Source organism: Microchirus variegatus (assembly GCF_963457635.1).
Source record: "Microchirus variegatus genome assembly, chromosome: 1".
Classification (NCBI taxonomy): domain Eukaryota; kingdom Metazoa; phylum Chordata; class Actinopteri; order Pleuronectiformes; family Soleidae; genus Microchirus; species Microchirus variegatus.
Genome location: NC_139802.1, coordinates 1,320,872 through 1,338,578, shown reverse-complemented (window position 1 = coordinate 1,338,578; position 17,707 = coordinate 1,320,872). Strand labels below are relative to the sequence as shown.

Here is a 17,707-nt window from a genome sequence, read left to right as displayed (position 1 = left end):
AGAGTATAGCATGTTTACAACTTCAGGAAGTGATTTCAATGAAAACAAAGTGAGGACCGGCCTAAATGTCCTCACTTTGTAAAAATGACCCCATTTTATAGGTTAAAAACCCTCACTGGTCCTCAGTATGCCATAAATACAAGAACACACACACACTCACACACACCTGAATCAAAGCTCAGACATTAGATCATGTTGTGCTATAAACATTTCCTCTTAACTAAATCTGTATTATTGGTAGTTTAGCTTGAGGTAAATATATTGGGTTTTGTCAATAAGGTAAAAAAAATACCCTCCAATCCCACTTAACAATCTTTGTGTTTCTTGAATGACACTTTTCTGAACAATATGAATAGTTATTTTTCATTTTATACCACAATACAAGTTGTAGCTGTAAATCACACCATCACACACACCCCAAAACATCATTTGATAATATAAACAACGACAACCAGAGTCAAATTTCAGCCATGTCTCATATAAGGTTACACAGATATTATGTATAATAAGGATAAACAAGAAGCACGGTGACATAAATGTGGATTACTAGACTTTATATGATTAATCTGTTTGAATGGAACACAGATGTGACACTAGATCTAACTCTCCCTCTCTCTCTGGCAGCTTTTAAGAGTTTATTGTCCTTGATCCAGTGCAATAAAATGGTCTGTTTAAAAGTCCGTCTACAGTCTTCAGACTGGACCTTAAACATGGACCTAAAAGCTGGGTTGCAAAAAAGAAAGAGAGCAAAACAACGCAGGAGGAATGGCTTAAAGTAAAACCCAAACAAAGTGGACTGAAACACACAAACCTGCAAAGACACCAGTGAGGCAGGAATCATCAGACGCAGGTGAAAGGTGTTAGAGCGGTGGCAGGCAATCACAAGAGAAGACCAGGACAGGAAGTACAACTTTGACGAGAAAAAAAATACAAAATAAAACAGGACATCAGAGAAAACCAGACACAAATTAAAAACTAAAAATGTAACAGAAAGAACAACAAAGAGTCCAAACAGAAGAGACCAATGAAAATCACCAGGAGAATCACACTGTATTGTTGCAATGTACATGGATGGGTACTTTAAATTATTTAGTTTACTGTGTTTATTTAAATCCTTTCATGAATGATCTTGTTACATAGTAATGTTTGGTGACATTCAGCCGACTCATTAGCATGTGCCCTGGATTTATTTTGCCTGCAGTGTAATATAAATATATAAAATAATATAAAGCATATTGCTGTTCTTTAACAAAGCAACTAAAGTGACAGAAAACTTTTATCAGGACACATTAGTGTGCTTTAAGGTTATGGGACACATTATTAAAGGTGCATTATGTAATAAATCATAAAATCCTCCTAATATGTCACAGAGACTCAGGAATAATGTTCATATAACAAACTGAACTCACCAACAACAACAGTACAGACAAAATATTTGCATTAAAAACAATATTTTGCAGACTGCAAATCATGTTTATGTTTTGAAATCATGTTTTGGCATGTGGCGCCACCTACCGCCGTCTACCAATCATTGCAGTCGGTAGAGTCTCAGCTGCAGAGCAACCACGGGTTGCCAGTTACAGTACGTCTAAGCTACAATGGCGGAAGAAAACGAAGCCTAACGGACCTCGGTATTTTGAATTTGAGTGTAGTAACCGTTTTTGGCCACATTCTTACATATGGTGCCTTTAATGTTTTCACAAATAACACAGAGATTTCAGATTGTGGTGCAAATACAAATGTAAGATATTAGCTTATATACATTACAAGCTAATAAATGTTTTAAATTTGAACACCAATCATACAGCCATCTTGAATTTTTTTGTAGTTTCATTTTCTTATTCGATGTTATATGGCTCGATGAAGTCAAAAATTAGCAGTTTGGTCCCAATATTAGAACCTGGTGGCCGATCAGTGTGTGTTGAAGACAATGAGCTAAGGAGTAAAGAGACAGCAGATAAATGCATGGCGAAAGCAAACATCATAAGATATTGATGTAGAAGCAGCATCAGCATTCAGGTATGTATATTGTGTCTCATCCCTGGAGGAAATATGATTGAATGAAGCCTTAATGGAGTAGGTGGTGATGGTTAATGGAGACACAGGAACAGCAGATGTACTAGTAGGTCCATGAGTTCCATCCACGGTATAAAAAGGCACTCACTTCTCCTTATCAGGAAACATGCATCTTACTTTTTCAGTCTACTGGCTTACCCCGAGCCGATGGATCTCTGAACACATCACAATGCCAAGTCTCCAGCATCCAAACATGATTTACACACAACTGTCTTCAACATGGCTGGTCACCTGCCAGAGAGGCTGAGTGACTTTAAGCACTTAGCACATGGCAGCAGCAATTTAGCAGCGACCATTCTTGTTTTTGTTACTGTAAACAGGAAGAGCGAGGGGTGACGAATACAGAGGATTAGGAGAGTGACGAAGTCATGTCATGTTGACATGTTTAACATAAAAAGCACAGGTGATACTGACCACATTAACAACAGCTGTGTTTAGTTCATGTGATTAATAATGACAGTGAACGATCACGCACGCCGAAACTGCGGAGGAAGGTAAACAGAACTCATTCGTTTGACGGTTTATCCCTGTGATTTCCCTACTGTGACCTGTCAACATGGCTGCCATGCACACGGCCCATTAGAGACATCTTTCCCTTTGGTTTTCTTAATGTTCTTTCATTTGTTCTCTGACAAAACAGAAAACACGTACAAATAATGCAAGTATAATGACACGTGTTCGCAGTACTGACAATGTATGTACAAAAAACTGCCGACTCACTAGTGCTTCTATCGGCCTCTGGTTTGAAAAGGTATCTACAAATACACACTGGCACAGAGCTGGCTGCTCCAGTTTGTAGGTGAATGTCTACTTGTGTCTTCTACGTCTTCTTCCTGCCTCTCCCTCTCCCTCTGCCTCCTGTCGGTTGTACGGGAGCTAAGGAGAGAGTGTGAGACTCAAAGTCAACTCTCTGCTGAAGGATTCCTGTGAGGATGAACTCAGCAGTGACGACTGGAAGAGAAGCAGCGACAGCCGGGCAGCACAGCGCCCAGTCCTCCTCGCAGGAGACCACGACCGTGTGAGGCTACAAGAGAAAGATTTAGATTCAGACGCTGCGAACACTGTTTAATATCGACTGAAAGGGATGGTTCAGAATTTTGGACATAAGACCCCTTTTTTCCAACTCAGCCGGTGTGATGGAGACGTCTGGAGATGGTGGTTTTCAAGAAATTTCGTCGATAGTATGTAAGGCAGACTATCGACGTACATATCTGTGTTGGTAGAATGTTTGAAATAAAACCAACCTTGCAATTTGAAGGATTTATGCCTCAGCAGCAGCAGCGTGTCATACTTCCGGCAGTGGCGGACTGATTCCGCTGCTGCTGAGAAAGTAGTCCCTCAAAAATTCATGCGATGCGACGTTAGTTTTGTTTCAAATATTATTCTATCAGCACAGATATGTACATCGATAGTCTGCCGTTACAATCGATTTGCCTCGGGTGCACTGTGGAGTCGGTATGAGTGTTTCTAATGCCGTGCTAACTTGTACCATTGACTTGCGCTAGCCACAGCACCAGCGAACTCTGCAACTAGAAGAACTGAATGAAATTTCTTGAAAACGTCTCCAGACGTCTCCATCACACCGGCTGAGTTGGAAAATAGGTCTTATGTCCAAAATTCCGAACTATCCCTTTAATTAATGTGACACACCAGAAGGCCTGGTACCTTATGAGAAGAAGGCATCTTGGGTAGAAAGGTAGCTCCACTGCAGGAGATGATGTCTTTCATGTGAACTGGCTCCGGCTTCACTGATTTTGTAACGTGGATCTCGTATCCCTGAGAGATGAATTACACACAGTCATTAAACAAATATAGTTTTTATTTAATCTTTACAGGAAAGCCTTGGGAAATCAATACAAGAACCCTGTCTCTGGATTTTGGTTTTTACATGCGTTTACCGTTCCCTAATAAATACTATCAGCATAGGCTGTATCTAACTATCTCTTACTGGCTTTGTTGAAAGTGCAGTGAAAGAAGTCTGTCAGAGAAACGGAAATATTACCGTCTGCTTCATTATGCGAAGTGCCCATAAAACATAACCTGTATTTAAAAGTAAATGACAAATTACTTCCTACAAGCTCACAATATTAGAGTCTTACTTATATTTAGAGTGTGATTTGTTTACCATGTTGTATTTTATTTTTTACCCTATTTTTACTCTTATATTTACGTTGTCTTTCTTCTTAATTATTATGCCCTTGCACATTTCTGCACCTCTTGTTGCCTTAATTGAGCTGTTGTAAATGTGTGTTTCCCCCCCGGGGGAGGAATAAAGTCATTCAATTCAATTCAATTCAAAAAAAATATAATGGGAAACCCTTGACACTTGACTGCTCCACTCTGACCGACTCTCACAATAACACTTCTGGGTTCCCATCATGGCTCACTATTGCTCAGTATTATCCGTCTTCTCTATTGCAGAGGGAAGTACATCACAGTACTACACCGACACACTGTCAACACACACTCACGATCAAAACACAGAAATAATGAGGATGATTGAGTGAGAGAACCTGTAAGAGAGGCCGATTCCTCGCCGTCCTCAGAGACTCGTGCAGGCAGAAGCTGAACTTCTTCTCCTGCTCCGCGTCCTTCACGAGGAAAGCATCGGTCGACAGGAAGCTGCCGGCTTTACCACTCTGAAACAACAGGGCAGGAGAACAGAGCGTCTGTTTACGGCTTGACTTTGCATGAGTGTGTCAACATTTATCCATCGAACTCTGTTGTTATTATAATAGTCATTGAAAACAAGGGTCTTCAGATCAAAATCTGTATCCAGGTGAGCGCTGTAGCTCCATTTCAGTAATATGAATCAACACAATATTCACAAAAATGTCTATCACCATCCAGGTACACAGGGCGTCTTTGTGTACATGTTTGTGTGTCAGAGAACAAATGAAACAACATTAAGAACAACAACATTAAGAAAACCAAAGGGAAAGGTGTTTCTAAATTGTGTGTATATTATCTGCACTACTTTTACATACATATACACTTATTTATATATTTTTCTTGAAGTAATTGTTTACAGTACCTCACTACCTCACATTTTAATGTGTTTGTTGTCTTTCTGGTTGCCAAGCAACGGCATTTCATTCTAGTTGCACTTTAATATTTCAATGTTTGTTTTGTAAATGCTGCATTTCCTGCTTCTTATTTAACTTTTGATGTGTGCTGCTGCCTTTCTTGGCCAGGTCACCCTTTGCGAATGAGATCTTGATCTCAATAAGGTCTTTTATCTGGTTAAATAAAGGTTAAATAAAAATTAAATAAACTGCCAGTTTTCACTGTTGTGTTTTCTGTGCAATGACAATAAAAGGATGTCTAAGTCTAAGTCCATGTCTAAGAATTTGCAGAATTTACAACATATATGAAGTAAGGAAGTAAGAACAAGAATTTATTTTATTAAAACAATAGTTAGGTGAAGTGTTTTAATGTCACTTTTGTTTCAAAGCTAAATCATGCAGAATGAATGCAGGTAAATTCATCATAATTAAAATAAGTTTTTGCCAGTCTATAGCCTGCCCCCCCCCCACCGATCGTGTACAATAGGTGTGGGGAAAAATATCGATTCACATATGAATCGCGATTCATATCATCACAAATTTATTTTAGAATTTTTTTTTTTTTTTTTAAAGTTTCTATTTTGAAAGAAACACACCATTTTGTGTTATTTGTGTACAGTTTATTTTTTTTAACTTCTGGGAGAAAAAGGCAGCTAGCCTAAGCTTTTATTTATGAAGTTATTTTTTGTACAGTAAGTAAGTTTTTATTTGTTTTGAATGAATAAATGTTAACTTTTTATCTTAAGCCTTTGTGTGATCACATTATCACATTATCTTATACAAGCTGTATTGTTTTGATGCCATAATTTGCCTTAAAACACTATGCATTGTATACATTTTTGAATGTGTTGTGTTGTGACTCTAAAAATCAAATCGAATCCACAGATTCACATCCCTAATGTACAATCACTGCAGTTCAAACCAGCCTAAAATTGGAAGGCACCCACTATTGTCAGAAGGGCCATATCAGGACCAAAATCTGGACAATTCTCCTCTGGTGTAGGACAGACTTCTACGACAATGCAGCCCTGGAGTTTTCAAACGAAAACAGAGCCTGCAGCATTCATTGGAGATAAATTACTGAGTAGTGTAGACGACAGGCAAATCCAGGGCAGAATTTACGCGTTTTTAAAATAAAAGCGGAGGAGTCTGGATGTAAGTTGAACGTGTGAATGTACACAATGCTGAATCCTGAAAGTATCTTCAGATCATTCAGATGTGGTTTGAGGACACATTCTTTAGCATAATAGTAAACACAAATCAAATATCACCTTTTAACAGAGAGAGAAAGTATTTTCTCACTTCTCAGTGCACAGACCGTGATTTATGTGCAGCCAACACCACAATAATGAACACTGAAGGGCATTTAACTGCTTTTTTCTAATGTTATCATTTCATGGTTGAGCAGCACGCATAATAGTGCACTGACTCACTTAGCCCATATTGACTTTTCTTTCTCTCTCTTTCCATCAGTCGTGCAGACAACACTCTCTAAAAAGACACGCAAATACACTCATACCAGACTCATTTGTACATTCAGACTGGGTTAAACATCATTTGGTCTCCGTGGACAGAAAGAGCATACATGTGGTGGGAGAGAGATCCACAATCACAAGAAGAGTCACAGTTTTTAGAACATAAATGAACTTAGCACCATCTACTTGTGATCAAATGTTAATACCGGTTCAGAATCCAATATGATAACTAACCTTTTCCAGCCACTGTGTATTGACAATCGGGATTCCTTTGGCCATTGCACAAAGGAACTTGACGGTCCTACGCACTTTATCAGTCACCAGGCAGTTCATGTCCGCCACACCTTTAGCCATGCTGCCTCCAAACCGAGCCAGAACTCTCTCCCCAGATTCATCCACTACACCTGTGAACAGCACCTGAGGGGAAAGACAAGACACGCACTGTGGGAAAACTGAGAGCGGCTTCCAGAAGTCAGCCATTTTGGAAAAAACGAAACTAACTAGTCTTTGCGTTGGAAGGAACTCGTCCTAGCACGTTTGAGCTAGCCCCACCTAACTTAACGCAAGTTAATGTTTAAAGGTGCCATATGTAAGAATGTGGCCAAAAACGGTTACTACATTCAAATTCAAAATACCGAGGTCTTTTAGGTTTTGTTTTCTGACGTAACTGGCAACCCGTGGTTGCTCGGCAGCTGAGACTCTACTGACTGCAATGATTGGTAGACGGCGGTAGGTGGCGCCACATGCTAAAACGTGATTTCAAAACATAAACATGATTTGCAGTCTGCAAAATATTTTGTCTGTACTGTTGTTGTTGGTGAGTTCAGTTTGTTATATGAACATTATTCCTGAGTCTCTGTGACATATTAGGAGGATTTTATGGCCAGTTGCTTTAGATTTATTACATAATGCACCTTTAAAAGTTGTTCAAAACAATGTGTAATGTGTATCTGTTCTCACAGTGCTCGCTCTCCCTTACTCTGCTTTTAGCAGTTGTGAAGGAGATGTTTTTTGTGCTTAGAGACCAGAGCTTTGACGAGAGGGTGCAACTGTTGCCCTAAACCTTTTCCAGACTCTATATAGTGATGGCTTTCCCAACATAACGGAGACTTTAACAAATAACATAAAAAAGTGTGTATATGGACTCAAGCTTTAAACTCTGCAGACATAAATTAAACCACTCTAAACATCTCTGTTGTGAACGTGATACTCTAGCGCCACACTGGGATGACTTTGATCTCAGGCCTTATCCACAGAGGCGCAGCTTGTGAACAGGCAAGGCAGGCAACTGCTTGGGGCCCCGAGCCGATAAGGGCCCCCCCGACACTTGTTTATATTATTTGCATTACATATGTGTAATGCATATCTTTTTTACTCAGTTTATGTTTTTTTTCCGTTATTTACAGTATTTTATTGTTCTATATATTTATATTGTTTTATAATGGGGGTTATTTACAGTGTAATGTATTTTTGTACTAAGTTTATATAGTTTTTTAAAAAGCTATTTACAGTATTTTATTGTTCTTTACATTTATATTTTCACATACTTTACACACTACAAAAAAATATTTTGAACTCATACATTTTTCATTGGTGTCAGATTATTTATAACATCATGGTGATGAACACTGGTGGAAGGAAGGGCCCCCTGGGAATTTTTGCTTAGGGCCCCTACAGACTCTAGGATCGCCTCTGCTTATCCACATGGAAACAGAAATGTTCCTATATGATTAATGTTTTCAGAAAGTTGCATATTGGTTGTGTGAGAAAGCTGATATGATAGAAAACTTGGGGATTCTCCTAAACTTGTGTGTACGCACCCTCAATCTTGAATATCATTTTCAAAATTTCATTCCCCTTGTATTATTTATAATGACAATCAAATGACTACCTTTTGCACAACTTGGATGAGAACGGCTTTTTGTCAGCCATCAAGTTATGCAAAGCATGTCATGCCAAGACGCACAAACACAAATAATCACACTGACTTTGTACGCCTGGCTCGCAGCTTTACTTCGTCCACCAGGGGCAGGGGAAGAAGCAGAGGAGCGAGGAGTCTTTGCCACAGGAGAGGAGCTCGCAGGAGCCTGACGTTTCCGGGACGCACTGCTGGTCGGAGTCCGTGTCTGTGAAATGAGAGAGGGATGTTTGTGAGGAGGAGGAGGAGGAGGTGGCAATAGAGCAAGAAAGAAGACGGACAAGAGCAAATTACAAAACAATCATAAGCGTAGGAAGAGTAAAAGAAAGCAGAGGGCATGAAATACAACAGTGGGAAGTAACTGTGTGACCACTAAGTCCCTTAATTCATTATTGCATTAATGGTGATGTGGAGCAGGTCAGACCACTCTTGTTGCCAAGACAGTGGGGAGAGACTAGACAGTCCCTGTTGTTGATGCAGTACATCTGGAAAGGCTGACTCAGAGAGAAATGCACTGGGGCCTTCAGCCAAGGTAAAAGCCTTGATTCTCAAGGACAGAAGTTCCTGGACACTCATTGTACACAACTCAGCTCCACTTTTCCAATCTTAATTTAATTGTTGAGGTTTTGTGTGGCTGTGGCAAGTGAGTCAAAGCCAATTTTGCACACCTGTGGGAACAGCCACAGTAACATCCCACTGAGAATATTGCTGCCATAGGGACGCAGGTAAAAAAAAAAAAAAAAGGTCCACCTAATACATCTATGCCTGTTCAAGTCTCTGATAGCTGAATAATCTGTTTTTATGTCACTGTTGGGACAACCTTTTCTGACTGGAAAATATACATTTTGAAATCACTCGACCCTTCTGGACCAAACTCTACAAGAAAATCAGTGTTTTTGGCTCACAGGGACACAGGAGGAATTGCATTTGCATGTTCTCCCTGTATGTACACGAGTTTTCTTCGGTTTTCTTCAGTTTCCTCCCACAGTCCAGAAACATGCAGATTTGGGGATTAGGCAAATCGGACACTCTAAATTGTTTGTCTCTATGTGGCCCTGTGAGGCACTGGCGAACTGTCCAGGGTGTACTCCTAATCAAAACAACACCCTCCTAAGACCTTATGGTTTTAAAATGGATTAATCAAGTTACCTCTGATGACTGCCCTTCTGTATCCTGTTCCAGGGAACTTTCACTTTCTTCCTGCTGATTTTTCCTGTTTTTCTGGATGGCAGAAGGCCGACATCTGCCTCTCTTCTCAACAATCTCCTCTATTTTCTCTTCTTTCACCTCCACTTCATGAGGAGATTCTTTAGTATTCTTCTTGGTCTGAGCACTGGATGCTCTACCTCTCCTCTTGGGTTGGACGGGCATCTCATTTTTCACTTCTTCCTCTGTTGCCTCTGGTGTTTGAGCTTTGGAAACTTTGGAGCTAGAGCAGGAATCCTCGTCTGTGTTTGCCTCCAGCTCCCTCTTTCTGCCTTTTCTTTCGTGTTCGGTCTCATCTCCGTCAGAAGCAGCCGCTGGTGTCACCGCAGCTTCACTCCTGACTGATTGTTGGGCTCTGCCCCTGACATTCCTCTTAGGATGATGCGATTCCTCACTGGCATGACCTTCGTCTTGATTGGACTTGTTATCCTCATCTGCAGCATTAGCTACAGAAGGATTCCTGGTGGCTCGACGCTGTCCCCTTGTGGAACGAGCGTCTACCTTCTCCTCGTCTTCCTCTTTGAAAACATTTGCAGATCCCTCTGTTTTCCTGCTATTCCTGCCTCTGGCTGTGGGTTCGGGAAGTGAATTGTCATCCTCTGTCCTCCGTCTTCCACGCCGCTGGCTTCCTCTTCCTCTTCCTCTGTTCAGAGAGCTCACGCTGCAGCTTGAAATGTCCGAGTTGAGGGAAGCGGTGGAGTTGGATCTCGAAATTGGAAAAACATCATCAACGTCCTGCTCTGTTGCTGCTGCTGCAGCCACCGTCCTCCTCCTGTTGCTGCTCCTAACATTCACCGTCTGAGGAACCTCAGTCGTTCTTTTCGCTCCTCTGCCTCGACCTCTCCCTCTGCTCGGCTGGGCGCCGACGCTCGAGGCAGATCTCTCCGAACTGATCGAGTTGGAAGAGTTGGAGCGAGACCTGGTTCTCCTCGCTGGGACATCATCGTCTTGCTCTGTTGTACTTTGATCGACATTCGATCTCTGAGCCGTTCTGCGACCTCTTGCTGGCGCTTTGGCCTTGTTCGGTTCATCCTTGTTTGTTTCTTTTTCTTTAGCCCGTCTTTCTCCTTCTTCCTTTTCTTCCCTCAGCGATCTTACTCTGTCTTCCTCCTTCCTCTCCCGAGCAAGTCTCTCTTCTAGTTCCCTCTTTTCTGTCTCCAACCTTTCTATTTCTTCTCGTTCCTTTTCTATCATTTCTCTCTCCAATTTCTCCCTTTTTTCTCGTTCTGCATTTTCACGCTCTAATCTCTCTTTTTCTTCATTCTGCTGTCTTTCTTTTTCAAACTGTGCCTCTCTTTCTCTCTGTATCCGATCAACTCTTTCTTTTTCTTCTTGCTCCTTTCTCTCTTTCTCTGCCCTTTCCTGTTCAAATCTTATCCTCTCAGCGTTTTCAGCCTGTATCCTTTCTGCTTCCATGTTTTTTTGTTCCCTTTCTATGTTTTCTTGTTCTTCTTTACTGTTCTGCTGGTCTATCTCTCCTTGTCCCTGCTCTTCTTTACCAACCTTCCCCTTTTCGCTCGCATGTCTGAGGTTTGCAGCTTCTCTCTCTTCTCCACATTCTCCTCCTTGTTTTTCCTTTATTAGCCTGCTCTTCTCAGCATCCTCAAGTTGTTCAGTTTCACACTTTTCTTCCTCTTTATTATGTCTCTGCTGTCTCTTGCTTTTCTTCTCTCTAACCGTCATTGCTTGTTCTTCCTCACTCTCATCGCCATCAGGCCTGGATCTTCCCTTTCTTCCTCTGGTCGACGCCAAAGCTTTATTCTGCCCTCTTGTGCGTCTCTTTGGAAGTTCTTCGTCTTCTTCATCCTCTCTTAATCTTCCCCTTGTCACTCTTTTATTTCTAGCACTCACTCCACCGGTTTCAGCTTCAGCTCGTGTCCTCCTTTGTCTCACAGGTTGTACACCACTTTCAATGGCAGAGACCTCAGCGACTGCGAGTGGCTTCTCCTCTTTAGGCCGCAGTGCCTTTGCCTTTCTTTTCCATGGACCAGTGTCCTCATCGTCAGTCTCGTCTTCACCCCTAACTACAGGTTGGGTGTTAACAATAAGACGCTGCGTCTCCTCCTCTTCAAGTTGCAATGCCTTTGCCTTTCTTCTTTGTGGGCGCAAAATTGGAATGGAGTCTTCTTCCTGACTTTCAGTTCCTTCAACAGGATCCGGTGGCTGAGTTTCAAATGCGGAGAGCTCAGAGTTTGCGGCTGTTTCCGTCTCCTCTTCTTCAAGATGGAGCTGTTTTGATTTTCTTTTTCGCGGACCTGGAATTGAGTTGTCGCCATCGCATGCGCGATCGGTCGCAGCAGAGACTTCAGAATCAGAGAGGGATTGTGCAACTTCAATTTGCAGTGCTTTTGCTCTTCTTCCACGTAAAATTGGAATGGAGTCTTCTTCCTGACTTTCAGTTTCTTCAACAGGATACACTGGTCGAGCTTCAAATGCAGTGAGCTCAGAGTTTGGGGGTGTTTCTGTCTCCTCTTCTTCAAGATGTAGTTGTTTCCCTTTCCTTTCCTTGTCTTCGTCACTTTGCTCTCCTTCACTTGCACTAATGGGCTGAGTTCCCGCAACAGGGACTTCAGAATTTGAGAAGGGTTGTGTCTCTGCCTCAAGTAACAGAGCTTTTGCGCTTCTTTTTCTTGGGCCTGGCATTAAGTATTCATCATCATCATCATCATCATCATCATCACTGTCTTCAATTTCACTCCTAGCTATAGGCTGAGTTTCAGCAACAGAGAAATCTGAACTAATGAAAGGCTGCGTCTGCTCCTCTTCAAGTCGTTGTGGCTTTGCTCTTCTTTTCTGTGGAACTGGAAATAAATCTTCATCATCGCAAACACTCATTGGCTGAGTTTCAGCCATAGAAAAAACATCACCAGTTGGTCCCTGCTGAGGTTGAGCCGTCTCCCCTTGTTGCTCACTCTTTTCTGTGTCATTCTGTGTTATGGGCTCGACTTGTTGTGCAGAGGTAAAAGCCTTGTATGTTGCCAAATTCTCCTCTTCCTCAAAGGCAGTTATTAGTTGGGTTTCAGCCATGGCAAGAGTACATGAGGTGAGACAGTCTAGAGGTTGTGTCTCAGCCGTAGGGATTGTATTCTTCCTCTCATCTTCATCCGTTTCATCGTCTGAATCACTGTAGGCTTTTGAAATGTATGCCTGCGTTGCTTCGAAAGCCAAATCTTTCTGACCTGCTTTTTCAGACGTCCCTGAACATCTGGCAGGCTCCTCAGCCTCTTTATGGTCCTGTGTAGCCTCCGGATTTGGACCAATATCTGCAGCGTTTATGTCTGCAGTTAAAGCATATGCTTGGGTATCTTCCAGATTCACATTCTTTTCCACAGATACAAAGGCCTGGGTGCTCTCCATGGCCAGAGCTTGGGCCTGACACTGCAGGTGGCTGCTGTCAGACAATCCCAGCTGAAAAGAGCCTTCCTGAGTGGACTGTTCATCATTTTCATCACTAGACATTTCAAGGTCAAAAGCTTGTGTGGGGTCCATGACGTGGTCCTCTGGAGGGTTGCTTTGGCAGTCTCGGTTCTGTAGAATGAAAGACTGAGTCTCCGCCACGACAAAGTCTTCATCCTCCTGGCTGCCTGAGCAGGTTGACAATCCTTCAGCTCCTATAGCAGGCGCTACCTCTCCTAGAAAACGGAGAAGACATAAACCATTTGAGTGAAATTTTAGAATAAAGTTATCAGCAATCTAAATGCATTCAAAATATTTTACTCACGTCTGAATGGCATTGAAGGACTAAGGAAAGCCTGAGTGTCCATGTTTTCCAGTTCTCCTTCTAAAATGATGAGTGAAAATTTGATTTATTAACAATTTTAAATGTTTTACATCATACATGTCTTCAAATTTCAATATAGATGTCCATTAAGTGCACAGTATGTCATCTGTAGAACAAGGGTTCTCCCAGTCGAGACAACAAAAGACCCTGTGTGTTTCCCCTGTGTATTTGTGTATTTTAGAATGAGATCTTCAGCAGCAGAACATACAGCAAACAGCAATGAGAAGTTGTCGTTCATTTGTGACAAATACACACAATACAGTTGAAAATCAAAAGACAACACACTGACTAATTACTGCGACCAAATATTTTTCTCCTCTGATATTTGTCCCAGGAGTTTCCCTTCAGTTTTTATAGAATTCATTGATCCACTGATTACTTAAGTTATCTCTAAACAGCCATTTTGACCTATTCCTATTTTCAGTACAATGAGAACAATACACATGTTTATTCTAATATACTGTTAAAAGTAGCCAGTATTTGAATCTGACGTAACGTAATTAATAGGTATGTGAGTCTTTGGGTGGCTCACGTTTCGATTCGATTCCGATTCTTAGGGTCACGATTCCATTCAAAATCGATTTTCGATTCACACGATTCTCAATTCAAAAGTTGATACAATGCATAGTGTGTTAAGGCAAATTATGGCATCAAAACAATACAGCTTGTATAAGATAATGTGATAATGTGATCACACAAAGGTTTAACTTAAGACAAAAGTTAACATTTATTCATTCAAAACAAATAAAAACTTACGTACTGTACAAAAAATAACTTGCATAAATAAAAGCTTAGGCCGGCTGCCTTTTTCTCCCACAAATTACAAAAATAAACTGTACACAAATAACACAAACTGGTGTTTTGTGTGGTTTTTCAAAATAGAAACTTTTTTTTTTTTAAAAATCGATTTTTGAAGTTTATGAATCGATTCAGAATCGTGAATGATTAGAATTGCGATTCCTGTGTGAATCGATTTTTTTCCCCCACCCCTAGTAATTAATCAATTCTATTATGTGTAATATGAGAAAATCTATTGGCTAATTACCTGTCAATTGCACAGGAGTAGAGCTCTTCTGAAGATGAGGAACCAGCCACCTGGGTGTACTTTCTCTGCATAAGCTGGGGATGTGCTCGTCTCCTGCCTCTCCCACATCTGCCTCCTTATCTTCCACGTCTGTATCACTATCACTGTCCACTCTGTGGTCAGGTGGGTTGACCCCGTCCTCAGCAGGGGGCTTGCTGGATTCACCCACATCTGTGTCATCTGACCGAAGAGCTTCTGACATCACACCAGCAGACATTGACGAGGCAGCGACGGCCACGGGAGTGACCCGAGGAGAAGAGTCTTCCACATCTGTGTCACTGTCGGACAGAACATCAGGCCCTACGTCTGTAACGGTGCATGACTCCACGTCGACAGCAGGAACCTCAGCAAGGTTTGGAGTTGGCATCTCTTCATCGTCTGTGTCGCTGTCAAGTTGTAGGCTATGAATGGCAGGGGCAGATTCAGCCCCATTTGGCTTGATAATGTCCAATCTAGTGGGGGTTTCATCTACTTTACAGTGGGGTTTGTTTGTTTCACATCCACTCTCTTCTTCCTCATCTGTGTCACTGTCTAAGTGGAAATCCTTCACCTGTGTTGAAGGAGCAGCGTCAGCTGTGGGTTCACTGAGAGACGACACAGGTTTTGCTTTGGTGGCAAAATCGTCCTCCTCCACATCAGTGTCACTGTCCACAGCGATACCCTCAGGCTGAATAACTGCATTTACATGAGGGGGTTTGGTATTGTCATCAGAGGACGCCACCATTTTAGATTTGTCCAAGGTAACGTCATCCTCATCGACGTCTGTATCGCTGTCCATGTGATACTCAGCTGTGTTTGGCAGCTGACAGAGTGGGTTTGTGTTAGAGGTCACAGGAGGTGAAGACACCATCCCTTCCTCCTCTCCCTCCACATCAGTGTCACTGTCCATGCTAAATGCAGAGATCACATCTATGGAGGGTGTTGTTGTTGTTGTACACACAGGCAATTCATCCTCTCCTGAAAGACCGATATTTCTTTCCTCTGTCATCGGCACATGTTGTCCACTTGTCTGAGACTTTGTCCCTTCTAGTGCAGCTCTTTCTTCCTCGCTGCCGTCCTCCTCTTCACTGTCGTCCACAATTGCAAATGCCTTTTTTTCCTCAAGCGGCTGTCCAAACACATCTACTTCTGTCTCCTCTTTGCTGAAGCTGACGTGTCTGTAAGGTCTATTTTTAGATGAGGACGGCGTGATGGGACTTTCATCCTCACTGTAAAACAGAGGAAATCAAGGATTAAGAAATGAGATACAAAAAAATAAAATAAAATAGGTGTCGCTAAAATAGGTGTTGCTAAGATACCTTTCTGGGACGATTTTGTTTGTGGGACTCAAAAATGTAGAACAAGTGGGACTGGATTTATGGGAGTCAGACTCAGACACTGTAAGAGACAACAAGATAATGTCGTAAAACAAAAACTGATACAAAAAAGCACTTAATTCCTGTGTGATTTACATACCAAAAGCCTTAACTCTGCCATTATCTTCATCACAGTCTGAATCAGACTCTGGGACCAGTGTCCCCTGTGGATGAGTCGGAGTTTGCTCAAATGACAAGCAATCCATTCTGACGGGAGTCTTTGTTAAAGAGGCCGTAGCTTTTGTGCCTCCGTTGACACATTTCTTACTGTTTGTGCTTTTGTCCCCACCATTCTCTCCTGAGGCACCAGGCAACCCAGCCTTCACTCCCAAATTCCTTCTCACAGGAGTCTGTGTGTCCTCTTGCGTAGAGACTGTGTCTACAGGGACATACTGACATGGGATGTCTGCCAATACCAAGCTGTCACTATCATTGAGGGCATAGCGCACATCAGGAGTCAGCTTTAAGCGGCCCTTGCGGGTACCATTCATGCTCCCAAGATCCCACACCAAAGCCTCTGTATGCATATCACCACGAGCACCTCTCCTCCGATAGACAGAGATGGAGATGACGGCGTGCTTTTTAGATATTGAGGATGCGGCCAGAGACAGGGAGCAGATGTTGGGGTCACGGCCCAGCACATTGTCTCCCACAAAGAGCGGAAACTCTGGGAGACAAGAGAACATTGATTGTGAGAAATAAACAAACAAACAAATCATGAAACCAAACGTGTCATAAAAGCAGCAGTACGTCACTCACCAGTCTCAGGAATGTGTTCATTTTTTAAGACACGCAGTTTAGCCAATGGTCGACCCCGTCGGTTTTCATTCTCCTCTTCACTTTCTGCTTCATCCGACTCAAAGTTTGAGTCATTGATCATCTGAGTGGAATCCATTTCTCATGCGTGGCGTCTGCTGTGTGCGCACACACAGATTCATTTCAATGCTAAAGTGCAATTTCACTATCGACGATAGTTAACTGACACTCCCAATTTAACACAGTTAACAGCTAACTGATTATCTGTAATGCAGCTGTTTCATTCACATAGAGTCTAAGCACTTATGAGATACTTTCTTGTTGAACTATCGCTAACACAGCGTGCATAAGTTGATATTCACTGGATATTTGCTTTCGAAAGACATTTTCTAATTGCTGACGTGGTCTCAATCTGATTGCTGTAGTAGTTGCCAATGGTGGACAGCTACTTACTACAGGTGAAGTTTTGTTGACATCTGTCATTATTGTGAAACCGTATGAAATTAAATATTTAAAATATTTACCAAAAATCAACAAAAATACATTTTCCCATTCTAATTGCTGTAGTAGTTGCCAATTGTGGACAGCTACTTACTACAGGTAAAGTTTTGTTGATATCTGTCATTATTGTGAAACCGTATGAAATTAAATATTTAAAATATTCACCAAAAATCAACAAAAAGACATTTTCCCATTCGGATTGCTCTAGTAGTTGCCAATGGTAGGTAGCTACTTACTACAGGTAAAGTTTTGTTGATATTTGGCATAATGTTGAAACAGTATCTTCTAAAATACTCAGAATAATTCCCAACCTGTTTCAACGAAAGTCACCATTGACTACATGCCGGCTACGGCAAACAGACGATGGAAATGTAATTTCGTTTAATAGCTGCCTACCATTGGCAACTACTACAGCAATCAGAATGAAAAAATGTCTTCTTGTTGATTTTTGGAGATTTTTTTAAATATTTAATTTCATACTATTTCACAA

At 41.6% G+C, this 17,707-nt stretch overlaps 1 protein-coding gene across 1 annotated transcript; it reads right to left on the bottom strand.

The window, feature by feature from the left end:
• Positions 1–2,896: 2,896 nt before the first annotated feature.
• On the bottom strand, positions 2,897–16,855 carry mdc1 (mediator of DNA damage checkpoint 1; the record flags this gene model as incomplete). Its single annotated transcript, XM_083894333.1, has 11 exons — positions 2,897–3,100; positions 3,742–3,852; positions 4,590–4,715; positions 6,851–7,033; positions 8,605–8,742; positions 9,684–13,372; positions 13,462–13,521; positions 14,567–15,813; positions 15,904–15,982; positions 16,061–16,627; positions 16,720–16,855. 11 exons carry the CDS (start codon positions 16,853–16,855, stop codon positions 2,897–2,899), a joined length of 6,540 nt encoding a protein of 2,179 aa, XP_083750459.1.
• Between the last annotated feature and the right edge of the window lie 852 nt (positions 16,856–17,707).